Consider the following 22,190-nt stretch of genomic DNA (forward strand, 5'->3'; position numbering starts at 1 on the left):
GTGGCTGCTCCGCAGGGGCCGCGGCCGCCCGCCGCCCTCAGACGAGGTGTCAGAAAGGTCAGTGTGGATCATCAGCGGCCCGCGCTCCCCAACAGCCCCATTCCCGCTCCCGCCGCTCCCGCCCCGTCCCGGTCCGAACCTTCGTCTGGAAAGAGCGGGCGCGGCTCCCGCCGCGGCTTTTATGGACTCCGCGACGCCTCCATTGGTCAGGCTGCTGCGGGTACAGCCAATCAGCAGCCGTTGGCGTGACCGCCGCCCCGCCCCTCCCAGCGTTCATTGGTCGCCGCGTTCCCGCGGGCCAATGGGAGCGCGCGGCGCAGCGTGGCCCGAGGTTGCGGCTGCCGCCGCCTGATTGGCCGCCGCGGGAGGCCGAGCCGGGCCAGTGGCAGGCGCGGTTGTAGCGCGGGGCGCCCGTGCCGCGAGGGCTGCCGGGAGTTGTAGTTCGAACGGCGCGGCGGCGCGGGCAGGGGGCGGCGCGCGGGACTACAAGTCCCGAGGAGCATTGCGCGCAGCGGTTCCGGGCCGGGCGTCAGCGGGCACAGGCCCGGGCGCGATGTGCCGGGACCGGGCACCGGCGCTGCGGCCGCCGCCGCCGCTGGGAGGTACGGACGGGCCGGGGGGGGCCGGGCGGGCCGGGGAGGTGCCCGCGGGAGCTCCCGGCGCTGCCCCGGGCCCGCCGCCCGCCCCCGGCCCCGGGCCGTGTGTCCGGAGGGCTGTTCGGGGGCGCTCGGAGGGGCTGGAGCGGCATCTCTGCGCTGGTGGGTGCCGGTGGGTCCCGCCGGGCCCTGCTCCCCGCCCCGGGGCCCTCCCGGTGTGTGTCTCGGCTCTCACGCAGCCCGCGCTCGGTTTCGCCGTTTTCTGCCCAGATTTGTGTCCTCTGGCCCCGTCGCGGGCCCGTCCCGTGTCGCTGCCCGCTGTGCCTGCCCTGCCAGGCCCCCCTCGCCCCGTGCTTTGCTTTGTTCAGAGTGAGGCACATCTGGGGGTCTCTCCGGCCGCCCCGCAGGCTCCGGGATGGTGTTCCCGTTCCGGGGGTGCTGCTCCCGGTGACAGACACTGTCCCTGCTCCGCCGGGCCCTGACCGGGCAGCTCTGCTGGGCAGGGATCGGCACCACCGAGGGGTCCCTCTGGAGCTCCCCTGGGGTCAAAGACAAGGGCTCAGGGGCCTGGAGAGCGAGAGAGGAGCTGGTGCAGGAGTTCCCCAGGGTTGGTTGCTTGGGCTGCTGTCCCTGCCAGGGCAGAGCTGTGCTAAAGAACTGTCGCCTGGCAGGTGTTTTTTCCACTTTAGCAACGTTGCTTTGACTTTGTTTCAGTTCCAGGGCTCTAATTTTGCCTCCCTGTGCATTCTCCCCCCAGCAATGTGTTCTCAGCCTGGCCTGAGCTGTGTTTGTGCCTCAGGGGTTGCAGCTTCCAGCCACAACAGGGTTTGTGGGGAGGGCTGGGAGCAAAGGATGGTTCTAGAAAGCCCAGACTGAGCAAAAGTGGTGTGAGACTCTGGAATCACAGAATCACTGAGGCTGGAAGAGCCCTGCCAGCCCCTGGAGCCCACCCTGTGCCTGATGCCCACCTTGGCAAAGCCCTCCCAGCCCCTGGAGCCCACCCTGTGCCCGATGCCCACCTTGGCAAAGCCCTCCCAGCCCATGGAGCCCACCCTGTGCCCAGTGCCCACCTTGGCAAAGCCCTCCCAGCCCATGGAGCCCACCCTGTGCCCGATGCCCACCTTGGCAAAGCCCTCCCAGCCCCTGGAGCCAACCCTGTGCCCAATGCCCACCTTGCCCCCAGCCCAGAGCACTCAGTGCCACGGGCAGTCCTGCCTTGGGCACCTCCAGGGCTGGGCACTCCAAACCACCCTGGGCAGCCCCTGCCAGGGCCTGCCCACCCTTAGAAATTCCCCCTGCTGTGCAGCCTGACCCTGCCCCGGGAAGTTGGGGATTTCCTAAGGAAGCTGTAGGAGCACAGAGCTGTCCACACTCAGTGCTGGGCCCCCCTCCAGGTCCTGGGGTCCCCCCAGGGCTCTGCTGTCTGGAGCAGGGAAGGGGCTGGGTGAATCCAGCCAGAAATCTCCGTTGTTGGGGTTTGATTCCTGTGCAGGTGAGACTTCCCCAAGGGAAGGAACGTTTGTTTCACCCTGAGGGAGGTTCAGTTTTACCCAGTGACTTTGTGAAACCTGAGCCAAAGGGGAGTTTCCAGTTAAGAAACTCTGGTACCTTCACTGGTAACACCCCAACAGGGATTTTCAGGATATTGATTGAACCCAAGGGGGAAAACCCCCCAATCCATAGTTTTCAAGATGTTTTGTTCCCATATGTGAGGGATCCCAGGGTGATCCTGGTGGCTGTGCAGGATGGGCCCACACCTGCCTGTTCCTGTGGCAGCACAGCCTCCAAGGGCCTTAAGCCATGTGTGAAGCACCACATGGAAGTTTGTGTCCCCTGGCTGGGACCTCTGAGCAGGGAAACATTCCCTGCCTGGGGCTCCACAAGCCCCACCTGGAGCTCCAGGGATGCCCCTCGGGCTCTGGGGTGTTGCTGAGCACCCTGGGCTGGAGCTGGTGCTGGTGCCAGCTGTGCCCTGCCAGGAGCTACTGCTGAGCATCCTGCAGTGGTGCTGAGCATCCTGAGCACTGCTGAGCATCCTGCAGTGTCCTGAGCACTGCTGAGCATCCTGAGCACTGCTGAGCACCCTGCAGTGTCCTGAGCACTGCTGAGCATCCTGAGCACTGCTGAGCACCCTGCAGTGTCCTGAGCAGTGCTGAGCACCCTGAGCAGTGCTGAGCATCCTGCACTGTCCTGAGCACTGCTGAGCATCCTGAGCACTGCTGAGCATCCTGCAGTGTCCTGAGCAGTGCTGAGCACCCTGAGCAGTGCTGAGCATCCTGCAGTGTCCTGAGCAGTGCTGAGCACCCTGAGCAGTGCTGAGCATCCTGCAGTGTCCTGAGCAGTGCTGAGCATCCTGAGCACTGCTGAGCATCCTGAGCACTGCTGAGCATCCTGCAGTGTCCTGAACAGTGCTGAGCATCCTGCAGTATCCTGAGCAGTGCTGAGCACCCTGCAGTGTCCTGAGCAGTGCTGAACACCCTGAGCAGTGCTGAGCATCCTGCCCTGTCCTGAGCACTGCTGAGCATCCTGAGCACTGCTGAGCATCCTGAGCACTGCTGAGCATCCTGCAGTGTCCTGAACAGTGCTGAGCATCCTGCAGTATCCTGAGCAGTGCTGAGCACCCTGCAGTGTCCTGAGCAGTGCTGAACACCCTGAGCAGTGCTGAGCATCCTGCCCTGTCCTGAGCACTGCTGAGCATCCTGAGCACTGCTGAGCATCCTGAGCACTGCTGAGCATCCTGCAGTGTCCTGAGCAGTGCTGAGCACCCTGAGCACTGCTGAGCACCCTGAGCACTGCTGAGCACCCTGCAGGGTTCAGCCATGGGTCGCTTCGATGCCTGAGCATTCCCGTCTTCCCTGGGACCTTCCAAGCCCTGCAGGCCATGGCTGTGGGATTTCCTGGAGCGTGGTCATACCTGTCTCACAGGGTGTCTCAGCCAAGCCCAGCTGCACCAGGAGAAGGGCATTGGAGAGAAAATCCTTCCTGGTTTCACCAACTCAGCACTGGGATTATGTGGACAGGTTCAGCCTGTCAGAACTCTTCCCTCCTGATTTTTATTCCCTTTGTCATCCCTGCCCTGCCTGTGCCCCTTTGCCCTGGACACGGTGAGGGTCTCACTGGCACAGCCCCTCATCCATGGGCTGGCTCGGGGGTGTGGTGGCAGCTGGGATAAGGAAAGAGGTGGCTGGTTGATCACAGGGGTACCTGTGGCTTCTCTTTGGAGCTCAGCAAATCCCCCAGAGCCAAAGGCAGCAGCACCTCAAATTACCCATTTAGGCTGCTAAGAATTTAGGCTCAGAAGCTCCATCAGGGTCCCCTTCCTGCTTTTAATGAGGTGTCCTGGGGGCTGGGGTGGTGCAGTCCCTGCTCCTGGGACACCCTGGCTGTGGGGTGGGTGTCCTGGCAGTGGAGATCCCCCACTGTCAGTGCCTGTATTTTGGGTGAGTTTTGCTCCTCAGCTCAGCATTTGTGGTGGTTCTCAGTTAACTGGATTTCCCTGGATTGTCTCTCCAAGCAAAGACCGTGTTGCTGTTTGGTATCCAGAATTCTGAATACTTTGGAAACTATCTAGAGGGAGAGAAACCCAAACTCCCCTTAAAGTGAGGAATGGACTGTCCCGTCTCCAACCTGCGAAACAATCCCGTGTGTGCTCCGAGAGGGGTTGTTTTTCCTGCACTGAGCTGAACCCGGAGCGTTCCCAGGGCAGAGCTGGGAGGCAGCGTGGAGATTGGCTGAGCTGTGGGATTTTCCAGCTGGATTTACATATCGCCCACTGCTCCGCATGCCTTTGTGTTTGCATCAGCGGGAGCGATGCTCGCCCGCACGGGTGGGAGGCAGGACGGGAGCCCGTCCGTGCTCCGGAGCCGGGCAGGGGCTGTCGGGCCGCGCCAGCTCCCGTGGCGAGGGTGAGTCTCCCCCCAGGAAAGGTGTGTGCTCCGGGTGCGGGGTGTCAGGCTGGCAGCAGCGTGCCCTGGGGGGCTGCTTTAGCCGTCACAGCAGAGGGAGGAACTGTTTCCATCGCTCAGTGAACTCCAGCCCCAGTTTGGATGGGGGTACCTGTGACCTCTCCAACAACTGGAGCTCTGCTGTGCTGGTTTGAGGATCCTTCTGAGTGAACTTTGCAAGGACGTGGAACTCTTGATTGCAGCAACTCAGCAAGTGTGTTCTGAGGCTGTTCCTGGTGGTTTCAGGACTGGAAATCCCTGGATTTTGCTCAGGCAGAGCTGTGAGCACAGAAGCCAAGTCTGTGAGGAGAGGAGATGTCCTGCTGCCTCCCCTCTGTGTGCCGCGGGGCAGTGATTTAAATCCATCCTGTCTGGGGGCTGTGGGACACTGAACTGCTGTCTCAAAGCTGTCCATAGATTTGCCACAGTGGAAGTGTCCACATCCACTGATTCCTTTTGGAATCAAGGATTCAGGGCTTGTTTCTCTGAGGATCACAGGTCTGATCAGTGAGTGTCGGTGTCCACGTTGTGCCTCCTGTTTGTTCTCAGTGGCAAAGTCCAAGCAAACTGTACAAGAAAAGAGCAGGGGACTGGAATTTACTGGATTAGATTTTTGTGTGAAGGATTTGATGCATTTCAGCCTGATCTTTGCAGTGCTCCAGTTGCACCCAGAGGGCAAGAGTGTGTCATGAAGGTTTCAAAGCTTTGGACGATGTGGGTGGGGGGAGAACAGAGTGGAAGTGATACTTTGTGCTTTGTGATTCATGATTACGGGCTCAGGTTTCTTGTTACCTTAATCTGGAAGAATTCCATGCTGTGATGAGTGGTCACAGCGTTCCAGAGGAGTGCAGTGCAGCCAGGAGGGCAAAGCAGCTGGAAAGGCCTCAGTGGTGGCACCGGAATCAAGGAATGGAGAGGAGCTTTCATTGCCTTGGGTCTAGCAGGGCTCCAGGAGAGGAGAATCCATGTCAGACAAACGTTCCTCTGGCTTCCTTGGGAGAACAGAGGCTGGGTCTCTCCATACTCCAGGCTCTGCTGCTGAGCTGCCATGTCTTAGAGGCTTTTTAGGTGAGTTGCAACCCTGTCTGTCTCCCAAATTTGCAGCAGCAGAGCTTGAGCCAGCCCACAGGACCCCGTGGGGTCTTGGCAGCCACTTGGTGTCTCTGCCAAGCAAGGCTGAGGAGCACCAGTAAGCCCCAGTTGAGGTGTGAGTGGTGTAGGTGACTGTTCTCAGGTTTTAAAGGCTGATCATTGTTACCAAGATGTGCCTTGCACAGACATGACCATTCTCTCCCAGGGAACTGCAGCAGGACTGAGATTTTTGCCTTGGAGGGGTGGGATGCTGTTGGTTTGGGGGCTTGGTTGGGGCTTTATTCTTTTGCCTTAACCAAATCCCCAGTTTAACAATGTGATGGTGTCTGGATGTGCCTGTTCTTTGAGGGAGGATGTGGGAGAGCACAAGCTGTGAAAGGCACAGCAGGAAGCCTTGCAGCATTAGGGCCAACTTTTAAAGCACCTTTTGATTAAGGTCTTTGTGTGGAGGAGCTCTGAACGTGCCTGTTCCTGCCAGCCTGGCTGCTCAGCAGTGACTGTGGAGCTGCTGAGCCCAGACAGGACAATTTCGGTTGGAGGGGTCAGAACTGCTGAGCCCTGGTCTGCATAACAAAAATGATACAGTAGGAGATGCTTCCAGGTTACCAGAAAAGGAAGTAAAGCTTCAAATGTAGCTTTTGTGTCATGGAACAGCACTGAACATTGGTCTCTGTTCTTCCTTCTAACTTCAGGTTTTTGTGGGGGGGAAAAATGAGGTGCTTTGTTCCAGCAGAGCAATCACTTTTGATCCAGTTATGGACACATTTGAAAGTTGTTGCTTCAGGTTTTAACATGAAGTATTACAGAAAAATATTCTATCCCAAGGAGTCATTATCCTTTAGGAAAGGCACCAAATGACATGATTTCCCTTTCTGAACTCCATTGCTCAAAGGCATGGCTGTGTTCAGGCAGCTGTTCAGTGTGCTCTCACAGCCCTGCAGCCAGTCAAAGAGCTGGTAAAAGCAGCAGCAATTAAAAATATCAGTTTTATTTTTATTGATGACAGCCCAGTACAATTTTGGTCTCAGGAAAGTTTGAATGACTTACAGGAAAAACTTCTAAACAATACAAAGGCTGTTCCACAGAACCAAACACCCACCAGATGGAGGAGCCACGTTCTGTCAGGAAGGCTGAACTTCTGATCATGTTTTATGTCCTTCTAGCACTGACTGTGTATCTTGGCATATGATCCTGGGCTTCAAGAGGCCACCCACAGAGTGTAAGAAATGGCCTGCTGGGTCAGAGCATCAATTCTGTCTTCAGAAGTTGTGAAAATCATGAAATCCTGGAATGGGTTGGAAGGGACCTCAAAGCCCACCCAGTGCCACCCCTGCCATGGGCAGGGACACCTCCCACCAGCCCAGGTTGCTCCAAGCCCTGTCCAGCCTGGCCTGGGACACTCCCAGGGCTGGGGCAGCCACAGCTTCTCTGGGCACCTGTGCCAGGGCCTGCCCACCCTCCCAGGGAAAAATCAGTCCCCAGATTTTAGGGCATCCCTGGGGCTCTACAACTGATCCCATCCAGGCTGTTGGCAGGAGCAGACATTGGTGCTCCTGTGATAGGGCCATTTATATTCATCTTCAGGCAGCACTTTCTGCTTATCCTGACAAACCTTTTTAGTTTCTGTATGGAATTGTGTAGGTTGGAAAAGGCCTTTAAGATCATGGAGTCCCTCTGTGGGCCAGTGAGGGAGCCCAGCCAGGTCTTTGACTCAACATCTTCTCCTGTGACCTGGAACAAGGTGACTCAGCAGTGGTTCTGGAGAGCCCTGGCCTTGTCTTCCCCAACCTGAGGAGTGGCCTTTGGGCTCCACCCTCTGCTTCCTGACTGGTGACCGACTTGAGAGGTGTCTATCTCAGGGATCTGCTGTAGCTCAGCATTCTGAGTCTGTGTTTTACAAGTCAGACCAGATGCTGACAGTCCTCGTTGCCACGACACGCTGATTGTCACAGAATAGTTAGTTAGGGTTGGAAGGGACCTCTGGAGAGCATTTAGTGCAGTCCCCTGCCAAGGCAGGGTCACCTAGAGCAGGTAACCATGTTCTTTCAGCCCTGTTAATGCAGCTCACAAGCTCTTCTGGGTGCTGTTTCCACCCCAGATCCCAGGACAGCCAGTGTGACTGACCCAAGGCTGTCTGGAGAAGTTGGGATTTGAGATGTTCCCTTGCAGGTTGCTGTGGGCCACTGAGAACCAGTTCACAGGACATGTGGGCAACACCTTGGTCCTGCAGAAGGACAAGGCACACAGCCTGCCCCAACAGGGCCCCAGCTGGCCCTGTGACCTCCCCCAGAAGAGCCCTGGATATGTGAGAGCTTGGGATACAGCCGAGAAAGTGGTCCCCAACCCCACCCCCTGTGCCTTCCCCTTGTCTCATGGAGCTGGGCTGTGGGAGCTTTTGTCAGAGTATTTCCCTGGGCATGTGCCAGTACTCTCCAGGATGTGCAACTCTTCTCGTCCTGCCCGTGGTGTTGTAAGAGGAACAGGAGCTCATATGCCATAAATACCCAGGCTGTGAGATAAGGAAGTCACGTCACCCTGGAGCTGTTCCAGACAACCCATGCCTGCCTTTCCCACCAGCAAACACTCCTGTTGGGGATGGTTTTGCCAGCCCAGTGGTTTTTTTGGGGGTGAATAACCTTGGAGAGGGCTTCAGTGGAGAGAGGGAGGGAAAGAGGAACCAGCAGATGTAGGACACGCTGAGCGTCACAGGCTGGCGATTGCATAAGGCAAAGGAGACTTTGCTGGTGTCTTGGCAAGGAGACACTGGGGCATTGCAGCTGCCAGTCGTGGCACATCCCACCTGCAGGACCCACTGCCGTGCCTGTGGCTCACCTGGAGAGCAGCCAGAGCACAAACCTCAGCCATGGCACCTGCAAAGGTGAGGTTCCTGCTCTGGGAACTGGCTCCCAGCTGGGACCAGGCAGGTTATGTGATATTTGTAAAGGATGGGAATTTGTGAAGGATTGGGAGTAGCTGTGTGTGCTCCAGGGGTGTGAGAGGAGGGAGAGCAGACCCTTGAGGTACCTGTCCCTGTCCCTGTCCCACCAGACCTCTCTTCAGCATGGCCGGTGGTTCCCTGCCCATGGCAGCAGGTGGAACTGGGTGATCTTTAAGGTCCCTTCCAAACCAGATCATTCCAAGATTCTGTGATTAGCCAGGCCACTGGTCCCAGAGGTGATTGCTCTCCCTGCTCTGAGGTGCAGGGACGGGGTTGGCATCAGCGTGATCCATGGCTGAGCCCACTGGATCTTCCCTCAGCAAAGGGGAGGAGGAGCATTGCCTCCCCCAGCTGCCTCTGCAGCTACTGCTGGTTGAGTTTTTCCTTGCCTGGATTACTACAGTAGGATTTTAAGGCTTTTCTTCTCGCTGAGTCTCAAAAGCCTGAGTTGATCCCTGTGGTGTGCAAATGCTGAAACCCATCCCTGCCCCTCCCTCGCATCTGGTTACCATCAGCCCTGGGATTTACTGCAGAGTCGTCCCTGCTGCTTCCTCTTTCCAGGGGAGATTTTTTCCCCTCTTTGTTTACTGTAAAAACGCTGAAGTTACATGTTAATAAAAGATACTAGAAAAATGAACTCCAGGCAAGGAGAATCTGGATCACAGGCTGGGATCCCAACAAAAGGCACCCAGGAGGGACACTCATCCTCCAGGCCTGGGAGCACAGGACAGTGTAGCTGGCAGGGTTCAGATGCCAAGCAAAGGTGCAGAAAACTGGCAGAGATTTTTACAGGTGCTGTAGGAATCTGATATTAATATTGACAGCATCAGCTCTTTTCTGCCTCCTTTTAACTTGCTTGATATCAGTTGGAAAAGGCCTTTCTCAGTACCTCTTGGAAGGTGTGAGGAGCTGTCAGGCTGCTCTGGGGAGGGGTCTGCTCTGCTGAAATGCTCCTGTCTATGGTGGGTGCAGAGATTTGGGCTGAAATCAGATATTCCTGTGGCTGCTGATGTTCTGCAGCCTGGCTGATAGTCCACTCAGCATTTTTCCCATTGCTCAAATTCCTCTGCTCTCTGTTCAGTGCCCAGAGCTGCTGCTGCTTGCAGGTGGGTTGTTCAGCCAAGCTGCAGAGCACGGGTCATGCTTTTAAAAGCAAAGAAATCCCCGTATTCCACGTACCCTCCCTCACTTTGGATTTATCCAAGCCCTGCTGCATCTGTTTCAGTGGGATTTTGGGGCAGGGTGAGACTGGAGATGCCTCCTTAGTGCCTCTCCCAGGACACTTTTCCACGGCCTGTGGGTCATCCCAGTGGGCACCTGCTTGGGAAGTTCCCAGGAAGGTGCTAAGGGTTCACTGTAGTGGCTCCAGTGCCTGCAGTCGCTGTTTGTTGTACATCTGATCTGACATTTAAGGATATTACAGAACTCCTCAAGCTGTTACTTATCCCCATTTTTGGTTTTCCCTGTCTCCAAGTGCTTTGCCATCACTCGAGTCTCCATCTGTTACATCTGAAGGTGAGATATACCCTGAAAATGAGAAGGGAATGAGCTTCTGCTTGAGTTTCCAGACAGCCCATGATCCACCATCAGGATGGGCTTCCTCTCTTTCCATCTGGGAATGATTGTTTGCCTTAAAACCCAGCAGGAATATTTGGTATGTGAGGTTCCCTTAAACACTGCCCTGGCTGCTGAGCTGGGAGCACATCCCTGCTCCTGGCTCTGAGTAGTGCAGGATAAAGGGTGTTTGGGTGGATGTTGCTGAGATCCTCTGAAGAAGGAATCATGGATTCATATCCCTGAAAAGTGAATCCCTCTATTTCTGCTCCAAGTGGCAATGTCCAGAGGAGGGACTGGGGAGCTTTGCTGTGTTACAGAGGGAACCTGTGGAGAGGGGAGGTTTAGGGATACAGGCATGTGATGATTAAACATGAAATAATGCAGTGTTGAGATGTGAAACCCCAGGAAATGTGGCAGTTTGTGCTGTCACTTGTGGAAGTACTTGCTCTGCTTTATTTAGGAGCACTGCATCATCTTGAGACCTCAGCTGGAGACCTTTTTGACTCTTTGATCTTTAGGCTTTGTGGTCCAGAAGTGCTGTGCAGAAGAGATGAATTTTTGCTGGGAGGAGACTGAGAGCTCCAGGGGCTTGTCCAAGGCTGCCAGAGGGGGAGAGGCTGGGTGGGGTTCAGACCTCATGGGGCCACAGCCAGAGTGTTACCCAAAGGCTTTGTCTGCCCTCTTCCACCCCCCACCCTCCTGGTTCCCTGTGCTCCCTGTGCCCTAAGGAACACCAAGAGGATAAAGGGATCCGATGGCCAAAGCCAAACCTCTGGCTCACAGGAGTGCAGCTTTCAACTCTGCAGGTCTCCCTGGTGCAGCAGCACAGCTCTGCTTCAGTCCTGCTGGCTTTGAGACAGCTCCAGCAGCTCTGCTCAGCATCTCCTCAGGGATCTGGCATTTGCAAAGAGCCAGGACAGCACTGTCACATGTGTGGAAAACATTATCCAGATCCCTCGTTTTCAGATGGTTTTGGGGTTGGCTTTGGAGTTTTTGTTTGTTTGGCTTTTCATTGGAATTTTTTGGTTTAGACCAATTTTTTGGGGTTGGTTTTGGTTTTTTTTGGTTTAGACTATAGCTTTTCCTGAGAGTTTAGTCCTGAGCAGCAATTCCCTGGATTCTGCTGCTGCTGTTCCTGGCTGCCTGACAGCTGTTGGATCCAGAGCTGTGGGGAGCATCAGGAAGTGCTGTGTCAGGCCCTGGGCAGAGCCTTGGTCAAGGACAGCTCAAGTGTCACCTTTGCAGTGTTTAAAATGCAAGTGCAGGATGTGCCCAGCCCTGTGTGCAGGCAGCCTTGTGCCAGGGCCCTGCAGGGAGGTGGGAATCCCTGCACAAGTCCCCAGTCACAGCTGCATGGGGAGACCCTGTCTCTCTTTGAGCCCGAGTTTCCCTTTCTGTAGAGTGGAGAAATCACAGTGGTGTTTTTCTAAAGAGCTTGGAGATTTAGGACTTGTCACCTCCAGATGAGGGAAAACCAACTGCTGGAAACCCCTGAGACTTCACCTCCCAGCAGCTGGAAGTGTGAGCAGCAGGAGTGTGGAAGCCTGGCTGGAGCAGCACTGGGACCTCTGTGCTGGGGACATCTGTGGGGTGTTCCTCACAAGACTCTTGTCCTGCAAAAAGGCTTTTTGGTTGTTTAAATAAACCCTTTTTGGCCTGTCTGTCCTCACTGCAGGTGTCTGTCTGTGTGTCTGTTTAGCTCTTGGACTCTGCTGCTGGCAGTAAAAATACCAAGACTTACCTTGGACAGAAAGGGGTCTCTTAATCAGGATCCTTCTGTAGCAGCTTCTTCCCAGAGCACAGGACCCCTTGGGCAGGTGGGACAGCCTGGGAGTGCAGGCAGGACCTGCCAGCTGCAGGGATGGGGTCTGGGAGGAGGGCTCAGTGCCTGGCTGAGCCCTTGGCTTCTCTCAGGGAGGCTCCTGCTTGAGCCAGAAGTGCCTCTGTGTGATGGCAGGGGAGCTGCAGCTCCTTCCTGAGGGCACCCTGGCTCTGAAGGAGACTGAGAACACCCTGTCAGATTCCCTGGGCTGACAGTGTGATTGTGCCCTGCAGCCACCATCAGGTTCCAGCTGAGGTTAAAGAAAGCAAACTCCATGTGTTTCTGCAGGTTATTGTTGTGGAATTTTTGACTTTGCAAACTTGAGCTTAGTGAAATCTGTATAAACAGTGGAAAAAGAGAAATGAGTCCCCTTTTAAAAGATAATATTTTTAGAAAATGCTGAACATTCATCCAGGAATGATTCAAAGGAATCTGACTTTGTCCTTGCCTCTTGCTTCTGAAAATCCAGGTTTATGTGAGTTTAGGCAAACACTTGGACTCAGTGCTGCAGGAGAGTGTTCTCTGAGCCCAGAAAATACACACAATGAACCCTTTCTGTCTCCCTTCTTGCACAGAGCAAGCTTCCCATGACTAACAGATGCTGGCCTAGATTATGAGCTCAAACAAGAACACTCGCTACAATCGTTTCTCCAGTGGCACAACAAGCATCACTCCTGCTGAAAACACTAACGGGGTAAGGTCACTGCTGGTGCCACAGCACAGGGACTGGATACCTTCTGAAACAGGTATCTTCTTGCCTCTTCAAAATCCCAGTACTCACAGACAGAAGTTAGGAATGTGTACGTACATTTTTTCACCAGTTCAGGAAAGATCTGAAGCCTTTATATGCCCTGACCTTCATTTTTCCAATATTTCAGACAAGAATGGAAACAACTTTTGGACCAGCCTACTCTGCTGTGACAACCATCACAAAGGGTGAGTATTTCATGTGTAGAGCATCTCTCCCAAGCACTGTGGGTGATTGCAGGGTTGTTGTTGCTTTACAAATCATAAAGGTGTTGGGAGAATCACTGTGTTCTTTAGGCAGATGCTGAGGGACTGGTTTTAGGGCTGTGCAGCCCCAGTGTCCAGACATGAGGGAAATGAGCATGCACAGGAGTTATCTCCCCTTGGGCAGACTGAACAGCACCACAGGGAAGCCCTTCTGAAATTAGGATAGTACAACAGGGTTTGATCCTGAGCTCAGCACCAAATCCTACTGATCCCTATGACAATCATCAGCACTGAGAATTTCATCTTCACTCTGTGCCTGACTGTGAGTCACTCTGGAGCTTTGGTGAAACCCCCATGGCCATTTTTAGTTCAGACAGGAGAGATGCAAATGTCTCTACTCATTTAGAATTCCTGTGCCTTGTTCCTGGAAGCTCAGCAGGTGAGAGAGGCCTGAGCCCTGACGGGGGGGTGATGTAGGAAAAGGTCTGGTTTCATTTTGGCATAAAAATACCCTTCCTTAAGTAGAGACAAAAAGACTTGACACTGATTTAGATAAGGAAATGAACATCTGCCTGAGGAAAATGTTTGGATTACATTTGTCCTGAACTCTGGATGATTTTGGACTCCTGAATATTTACATTTGAACTTACATGAGTCTGTAACATGATCTCTATACCAATATATGGTATTTAGTTTACCTTGCTTCCCTTGTGCTGCAGGAGTATCCACACCTCTCTGGATCCAAGCAATTTTTGTTGATGACTGAGAGAGATATGTGGGAGTATAAAGTTTCCTTTCAATAGTATTTTTAGTCTGTGACTTGGTGGAGTATCACGTGTGCTCCTTCCTGAGCAAGCTCAGAGATCAGAGCTGTTCTACCTGTGTCGATGTGTCCAGTCATCAACAGGAGTTGGAGAATCCAGAGTCTCTTCCTTTTCTAAGAAACACTTAGAGCTACAGAGGCTGACACATAGCTTGGAAATGTTTCTGAGGAGCCTAAATGCTTGTTTTTCTTTCTTTGATTCCCTTCAAAGCTGACGGGACCAATACTTTTAAGCAGCACCGTCGGACCCCGTCCTCCTCCAGCACACTCACCTACTCCCCACGGGATGAGGATGATGGCATGGTAGGTGTTGCCAGGGCCCTCCTGACTGGCTTAGCTGATTATATGTGAAATGAGAGGTGTCTGGTGCTCCTCTGGACTCCTCTGCCTCCCTCATCATTCCCATGTTATATCCAAGGGAGATTCCTGCACCGGAGGCAGAACCAGCCTCAGCATTCCTGGCTGCTCCTGTGGTTGGTGCCGTGGAGAAATAGCCAGTTGTGACCTGGGGCTTTAGGCTGGTGCTGTTTTCACACTGCCTGAAGTTGTTAGGTGGTTGCAAAGCCTGGGGACTACTAATCCCACAGCCCTGTGTGTGAGGGTGTACCTGGCCCATGGGAGAGCAGGTGCTCGTGAGGAAACAGCCACAGCCAGGGGTGTCTGGGCTGTGACTGAGGCCAGGCTGTGTTGGATGGATCCCAGCTGGCTCTGCAGTTAAGGCCATAGAATCCATTCCTGTTCCTACCTCCAGATGGGGCTTCTGACCACAGAGAGCAGGTTTGGAACCTGCAGAGTTGGACACTACAGACTGTGCTGGCTCCTCAGGACTTCTCACACAAACCATTCCTGTGTCTCCCAATATCTTTGGGGGAAAGCACTTCCCAATTTTGTATCCAGCTTTCTTACTCACTTCTGAGCAAGCTGTTTTGGGGGGAATTTAGTGATTCAACAGGCCTCAGGGTTAGCTGCTCAGAGAGAAATTAAATCAGCTAAATCAATTAAATCAAGAACAGCAACAGCAAAGCAAACCTTGGTGAAAGGATGGACAGCTCTGAGGCCTGGACCTTCTGTGCTCCAACCACATCTCACAGCCACAACCTCTGTTTAGCTGTAAACTTCAAATAAAGCACTTGTAGACTTAGTCAGGTTACAAGACCCAGCTTCCAAGCCAGAGATAAATGGATCACTGCTGCTGGAGCTGGGCACTGACAGGAACTGGGGTCAGCAACAGTCTGGAGCTACAACACTTCTGAACAGAAATTTGACACCAGATTGCAAAGAGCTTTATTGTCAGCATCCTATAAAATTCCTTCTGTTGCTCAGAGATCTTGCTGTGTTTTATATGAGCCTGTGGGGGTTTTGTTTGTTTTTTTTCTTCTGTCAAGTCCTTTGCACATTTTCCTGGTGTCCTTGGCAACAGCAGCTCTCCATCCTGTCACTGACCCCACGGTGCTGGCCACTGTTCCAGGCCACCCTTGGCTGTCAGTGCTGGGCTCACTGTGCCCTTTTCATGAGCTGGGCAGTTCTCACAGGGCAGAGGTGAGGAATTTTCAGAGGAGGGAATACTGGGGATATTTCATTTAGCCAGGTCTGATGGAGAAGCTCCTTTGAAAACCCCAGTGTCACCAACTGAGGTGAACAGCCAAGAATGGGGGAGATCTCTCCTGGGATTGAGCCTCAGTCCTCTTGGGCAGCCTCAGCCCACCTTCCCCAGACTGCTAAATATTCTGAAGCAAAAATAGCAGGAGAATTAATGAGTGGTTCAGGAAGCAGTGTGAGGTGCTGACAGTCCAGAACCACCCCAGCCCTGCTCTGCCTGCTGCTCCAGACAGACTCACTAACCCTTTTAGGAAGCTTCATTTGCTTTGTCAAGAAATAATCTGGGATTTCCCTTGCCTGTCACTGAGTTTTCCCTCCTCCAGAAGCTTCCCAAGGGCTTGTCAGCCATCAGAGAGACAGCTGAAGACAAGTCAGAGCCCTTCTGTGACCTCCACCACTCCCTTTTCTTTCTTTTTAAAGCTTCTGTTAATGAAACCAAAAGCAGAGCAGCATGTTCTGTGTGCACAGCAAGGATTACTGAGCAGCTGCTCTCAGCTTTCCATGAAAACACTGCCACAGGTTCCCACCTCTCTGCCTGAAGGGAGCTGGAATGAGGACTGTGCTGGAGCCTCCACATTCAGGCTACACTTGTAACTGAGGTGATGGAACTGCAGCTCAAGGGTACAGCTGATTGTTGGGACAAATGGATACTAAAGGATGAAGGCTGCCTGGCTGCCCAAAGTCTGTTATTTACAGGGAGCTTCACCTCTGAACCAGAGGCTGGACTGAGTTACCAGCCAAGAACTGTCCATCTTCCATCAGAAGGTGTTTGGGTGCTCCATCCTGGGGCTATTTGAAGGTACACCTGATGTTTAGTGCAGAAATAAGTCTCTTGAGTCTTGTCCCTGTTTGCTTGACAAGAACCAAGGCTGCAGATACCCAGAGGGTCTGCAGATGCCAGCACATCCTCTGCCATTCCACCCTGTCCCAGCAGCACAATGGGAGTCAGGGATCTTTCTCAGCACATCCACTTCTCTGCTGTGTAGTTGGCATTAGCTTTACCCCAACCAGGACACACAGAGCTGAGCCCAAAGTGTTACACAAGCCTTGTCTCACACTTCTGCCTCCTGAAAATGCTGGAATGCTGCAGTCCCCCCTCTCCATTGGTGATCCACACAGGATCCTGGTTGTGATAAATGTGCCTCCCTGCAGAGCCTGCCCGTGCTGCCCTCAGCCCCCTGTCACCTCCAGAGCAGGCCTGTGCACAGTCATTCTTGTTACTTTAATAACTTCGGTTACCAGTGGAGGAAAATAACAAACTGAATGGGAACATATAAAATTGATTTTCCTCATTATAACCATTCCTCCTCAAGCTTTACCTGTTTAGCCAGTAAACATGCTGTCTTTAAGAAAAAGCTTTATGCTTTGGCTTCTAAGCAGATGCAGCAGTTCTGAGCCCCTGGGAGCCCAGGATCATAAAACTGAAGCAGCAGAGTTGTGTGAGGAACCAGCAGGATCCTGGTCTGCTCTTCTTCTGCAGCCCAGCCAGGCTGCACTCAGACTGCAGCCTCTGAACCTCATCCTACAGCTTTCATTGCTGACTTTCCTGACTGCCCAAATGCCCTCCTACATTGCCTTTGTCCATCCCTGGGTCTGCTCTCACCCACTTTGACCCAGGGCACACACACAAATGCAGCTCATGAGGCTCAGGTGGAACATGAGACAAAGTGTTTTGCTCACAGGGACAGGACCCCAGTGTGGCAGAGTTTGGTCTGTGAAGCTTTCCCTGTCCCAGCTGGGCAGTGCCAGGGCTGGCCTGGGCCAGGGCCAGGGCCAGGGCCAGGGCCAGGGAGAGTCTCAATGCCAGTGGACAGCCAGTGGTCTCCAGAGCTTCTTCCAGCCAGCATTTCTCAGAGCTGGTGACTGACATAGCTACAACCAAGCTGTGTAGAGGTGTGACATGCAGGTGCACATGGGTCATCTGGTGCCAGGTATCTGAAGGTTATGGCTTCATTCTCCTGTTTCTTTGTCAAAACATCCATTCTGCTCCTTGAAGACCTTTATTTCTGCTCTCTGCACCCTTCCCAGTCCACCAGCAGCATCTCTGCAAGTAATCCAGCAGTGGCTGCACTCCCAGATGGGTTTGGCACCCCCAAATCCAGTCACTCCATGGTCTGAGGAGTCTCCAGTTTCGCTTTGACACTCAGTTGTGTCTTGGCTACGTGCTCCTGGTGGATATTCCCCCCTCAGAGATGCCCTGTTGTTCATACTCCAGCAGCAGCATTCCCCCAAAGCCAATCCCAAGGCCGCCAGAGCCGGGGCATCGTCGCTGGTTGGTGCGCGCGGTGTCCGCTCGGCTCTCTCCCCTCCCGAGCAGGAAGCGCCAGAGCCGGGCTGTGAGGGAATTCAATAGAAGGAAGTCTCCACACTTACGCAAAGAATTTTGGCAGAAGTCAGATAGTGAGTGCAACAACAAGTGCTGCTGCAGAGATTGCAGACAGTGCAGGAGCTGGAGCAGTCTCGGGGGGAGATTTACAGAGCTTGCCGTGAAGGATTAGTTCTTCCAGACCATTGCTCTGCGGGTGCCCACGGTAAGTGGACAATGAATGCACCTTGGCGAAGGGACGTGCTTGGAATTTAGATGCCAGCCTGGTTTAGGAAGTTAAACCTTAATCCTGTCCCTGAGCACAGTGCAGGGAAGGGCACGCAGCAGCAGGGCCACTCAGTGCAGCTTGGAATTGAGCAGCTGAGTTTTGAGAGGGGGAGAACTGAAGCTGAAGTCTTTGCATGGAGTTTGGGCGTTACTTGGACTAACCAGAGCTGGTTTTATCTCTTTGAAGCCCCCGATCAGCACCCCACGCCGCTCTGACTCTGCCATCTCCGTCCGTTCATTGCACTCCGAGTCCAACATGTCCTTGCGCTCGACGTTCTCACTCCATGAGGAAGAGGAGGAGCCAGTAGGTATTTGGGATTCTCTCAAGGAGCAGTATTAGGAAGTGCAGTGTCAAAAGAGTAACTTGGACTCTTGTGAGAACACAGAGCTGTCACAGGCAGATTTTTGTGACGCCTGGCTGTTGGGACTCCAGTTTTAACTTTATTTCCAGCCCTGACTTTGCTTCCCTGTGTACCATTTCCCTGTCTGTAGAGGGAGGACAATGGTGAGGCTTTTCTGCTTCCCAAAGAAACTGTAAGTCTTTGCAAAGTCCCGTGTGATTCCCAGGCTCCTCTGCAGAGCAGTGGAGGTTGCAAGGCTCAGGCTGGTGGTCTGGCCCCAGGCAGCAAGAGAAAGACAATTCCCCATGGATTCGGAGCCCTGTCCTGCATTCAGGGCTGTGTGGCAACCCACTGACTTGATTGTAAGCCCCAGGAGAGTGCAAAGAATTGTCTACATGTTGGGGGAGGAGATTTTTAAGCTGAGCTTAGTTTACAAGCCAGTGACTAACCCCAGACTGGATGAATAAAAGGTCAGGTGGCATTTTGCCACTGATCTGGGATAAAAGTGTGTTTCATATTTAGGAACCCAGGGGGTTGTTGTTTGCATTTGTGAGAGCAGTGCAGGATGAAAAGACAGACCGAACTGCATAGATTGATTTGAAATGCTCTGAAATGTGAAGCCCTGCTCTGGCATGACGTGGAGAGCTGTGCTGCTCCAGGAGATCATGCTCAGCGTCCTGGAGAGCTGTGCTGCTGTGGGAGGACGTGCTCAGAGCCCCGTGCTGGCAGTTGTAGTTGGTAAACAAAACTGGAGAGAGATGGGCCCATTGCAGCAGAAACAATGTTGTTTCTGCTTCATAAGGGAATGAAAGAGCCCTTCCTTCAGGATGTTTCAAAAAGACAAAAGGGCAGGCTGCTTTAAAATTGCTTTCAACCTCCAGGCTTAGTACATTTTTGACAACACAGTTCAGTCAAACCAAGCACAGAGTCCAATCCAGTGCAGCTCATGCAGGTCTGGTGACTTGAGTCCCTGCAGAGAAGTTGGTCTGAGCCGTTTGCTGTTGGGTCCTGATCCTGCCAGAAGCTGGTGGCCCTCAGTTTGTTGTGAGCTGGAGGTCTCCAGCCATTCCCAAGTTTATTCTTTCCATGCCTCCTACTGGGGCTCAGCAGATCCAGACAGATTTTTGAGATAGTGAACTCCTCAGTGTGCCCAGTGCCCCCAGGCTCCCTGAGACTCACCTGTGAGGAGGGCTTTGTTCCTTCTGCAGACCTGGAGACTCTTGTGTTTGGGCTAATCCTTGTGCTGTCTGTCCCTGCAGGAGCCCCTGGTGTTTGCTGAGCAGCCCTCTGTGAAGCTGTGCTGCCAGCTGTGCTGCAGTGTGTTTAAGGATCCAGTCATCACAACCTGTGGGGTAAGGCAGAGCTCTTCAAATCAGCAGCGTGGGCTCCACACATGTCCTGTGTGATCCAGAGCCAAGCCCTGACTGTCCCCACTGACAGTTCCTGGTGACTGTCAGGCAAGCCTGCAGTTTGCTTAAAATTGGATGGCTTTTCCCAGGAGAGCCATCCTCTCAGCCTCCCTGTCCTGGCCATGTTCAGTCTTCTTGCTGTGGCTTCCATGAGGTCTAGAAGTCCTTGTTCCCTGTCCTGAAGGGCTCTGCAAGGAGCTCCAGGGCACCCCGGGAATGGCTGCTCCTCAGCTGGGAAGGAAACATTGCTTATAAAATAAGAATGGCTGAAAGCTTCATTTAGTTAATGCTTGCAAAGGGATTTGAGATCCTCAAATGAAAGGCACAGGGTATTATAAATATTCTTCTGGACTCCATTTTACTGAGATTTAATAGAAGCTGCATATTATTCCTACTTCTGTGCTATTTGTGAAGAAAGATGGCTTTGAGATGGGCTCTCTAAAGCTTCAGATGTGCTTCTGATTACCAGGATGGGGCTGTAGCAACAACAGCAGAGCTCAGGGTTGTTTATTGCAGTGAGGGTGCTATTCCCCAAAAGTGCTGGAAATTGGTGCCATTTTGCTGCACCATTTCAGAAAGCAGCTCTGCACAGAGGCACTGAGATTTACTGGTTAATATGGAAAAAAACACTGCAGGAAGCAGCCTGGCTTGGTCTGCAGTCCTGGTCTGGCAGCTCTGGAGGGAGCTCCACGCAGCTGTGCCGGGCAGGAAAAGGAGCAGGGCAGCAGATAAGAGATAACAGCTCCAGAGAGGCACTGGCAGCCACTGCCAAGCACTGGCCCTGTGGCAGGGGAATGGGGCTTAGGAGGCTCCAGGGAATCCACTGGACAAGGTCAGGACCAGTGAAATGCTGCAGCCTTTGTATTCATTAGTGTGTTAGATTGTGTTACTTTATCAAGTTAAACTGCAAGAACAGAGAGAGGGAGCTATTTAAAGTGCTAAAATTTACAGAGCATTTAATGGGCTTACAAACCAGCTGTTCCATGTGCCTGACAGCAGGACAGGGCAGCTTCAGCTACCCTAGGAGAGCTCCAGAGGGATATGTGTGATGGGCTGACTGGGCAAGGACAAGGAGAGGCCAGGCTTCCCCTTGCCCTTCCCTTGAGGACTTCTCAGGGTGATGAGAGGGATGACATGGGCTAAAGTGAAGGGTGAAGCAGGGAAACCCCTCGCAGATGTGGCAGGTAGGAAGGACTTGGATATGTTCAAGACTAGGCAGGATGGAGCTCTGAGCAACCTGGGCTGGTGGAAAGTGTTCCTGCCCATGGCAGAGGGTTGCAACGGGTTGATCTTGAAGGTCCCTTCCAAGCCAAACCATCCTGTGATTCTGTGAAAATGAGTGTGGCAGAACATGCCCATGGCTTTGGCTGCCACCACAGTCATGGCCTGATCCTAAACAGGGCAGAACATCAAAGCTTCAAACCATGAGTTTAATCCTCTCAGGAGCAGGACCTGCACTGCACCCTGAGCAAGGGCTGGGCTGTGCCCTGTGGTGCTGAGCTAAAGCAGCAGAACAGCTGCTGAGGCCCCTGAGCCACAGGCTTGGGCATCTCCCACCTTTCCCATCATTGTCCACAGGGGATAATTGCCTGCTCTCGTTTTACGCTGACGCTGCTGTTCCTCTCTGTCTCCACAGCACACGTTTTGTAGAAGATGTGCCTTAACATCTGGTGAGTACAGAACTGTTCCTGTGTCATGCAGCCAAAACATTGTTATTTTCTGGTTTGTTTGCTTTCACTTAAAAAGAAACCTGCAGAAAAATGTCCAAAGGGCTTAAAACAAGCTGTCAGTCAGGTCTGCCAGTGCAGCAGTGAGGGGCTTGGGGGCCGTGCAGTTCCGATGGTAAATGCTGGAGCTTGGGCACTAGAGAGAGCTGGCTGGGCCCAGCTCTTGGGCACAGGATGTTCTCAAATCCTGGAATGTGCCATGGATAATCCCAGGATAATACACGTCTCTCCCAGAGTTGACCCATTGATTTCAGACAGAAAGCTTTCTGTGGCTGCCTGGCTAAGGAGCAGGGGGGCTGCTTTTGGCAGAGACCCATCAACCTCTCCTCCCCCAGCCCCTCAATGCCAGCACTCTGGTCCCTAGTTGTGCCCCACAGAGCTGCTTTAGCTCACCCAGCTCTTCCAGAACCCTGGGGGAGCCCAGGCCTCTGGCTGCTGGCCTGGGATAAGCAGCTCCCACTTGGACTGGACTCTGTGCTGCAGAAAAGACTTTTTTTTGGCATGAACCTTTGCCCCTCTTGGCAAGTTGTTCAGCACAAAGCCAAGCCATTGACATTAGCAGCACAGAGACCCCAGGAGGGGCAAGTCCTGCAGAACAGCAGCTCTTTCTACCTTACAGTTTTCATCTTCCATATGTGAGGGGGTCCCTCTGCTTTGCATGCTAATCCCTCACTATGCTCTGCTGTATCAGTCCCAACCCACAGATCTGTAGCAAAAGGCTTTGCAGTTGCAATCCCAAGTTGCTCAGTTTATCTCCTGCTCTCCAAGCTCCTGTTTCTGCCTGGCTGAAACATC

General features: G+C 53.4%; 1 protein-coding gene across 4 annotated transcripts in view; it reads left to right on the forward strand.

Moving 5' to 3' along the window:
• The first annotated feature begins 516 nt into the window (after window positions 1–516).
• The window catches only part of TRAF7 (TNF receptor associated factor 7), a 32,389-nt gene continuing 10,715 nt past the window's right edge, over window positions 517–22,190 (forward strand). The window contains exons 1-7 of one of the 4 annotated variants that reach the window (XM_071571278.1): window positions 517–602; window positions 12,525–12,643; window positions 12,828–12,885; window positions 13,938–14,029; window positions 18,106–18,222; window positions 19,519–19,611; window positions 21,305–21,338. In XM_071571278.1, coding sequence (XP_071427379.1) covers window positions 12,563–12,643; window positions 12,828–12,885; window positions 13,938–14,029; window positions 18,106–18,222; window positions 19,519–19,611; window positions 21,305–21,338 — 475 coding nt within the window. In that variant the 5' untranslated portion in view covers window positions 517–602; window positions 12,525–12,562. Of the gene's footprint in view, window positions 603–4,405; window positions 4,502–12,524; window positions 12,644–12,827; window positions 12,886–13,937; window positions 14,030–17,725; window positions 17,857–18,105; window positions 18,223–19,518; window positions 19,612–21,304; window positions 21,339–22,190 lie in introns of those variants that run through there. The other 3 variants (XM_071571279.1, XM_071571280.1, XM_071571281.1) reach the window with 3 other exon arrangements.

Source organism: Pithys albifrons, chromosome 16 (genome assembly GCF_047495875.1).
Source record: "Pithys albifrons albifrons isolate INPA30051 chromosome 16, PitAlb_v1, whole genome shotgun sequence".
In the NCBI taxonomy this organism is placed as follows: domain Eukaryota; kingdom Metazoa; phylum Chordata; class Aves; order Passeriformes; family Thamnophilidae; genus Pithys; species Pithys albifrons.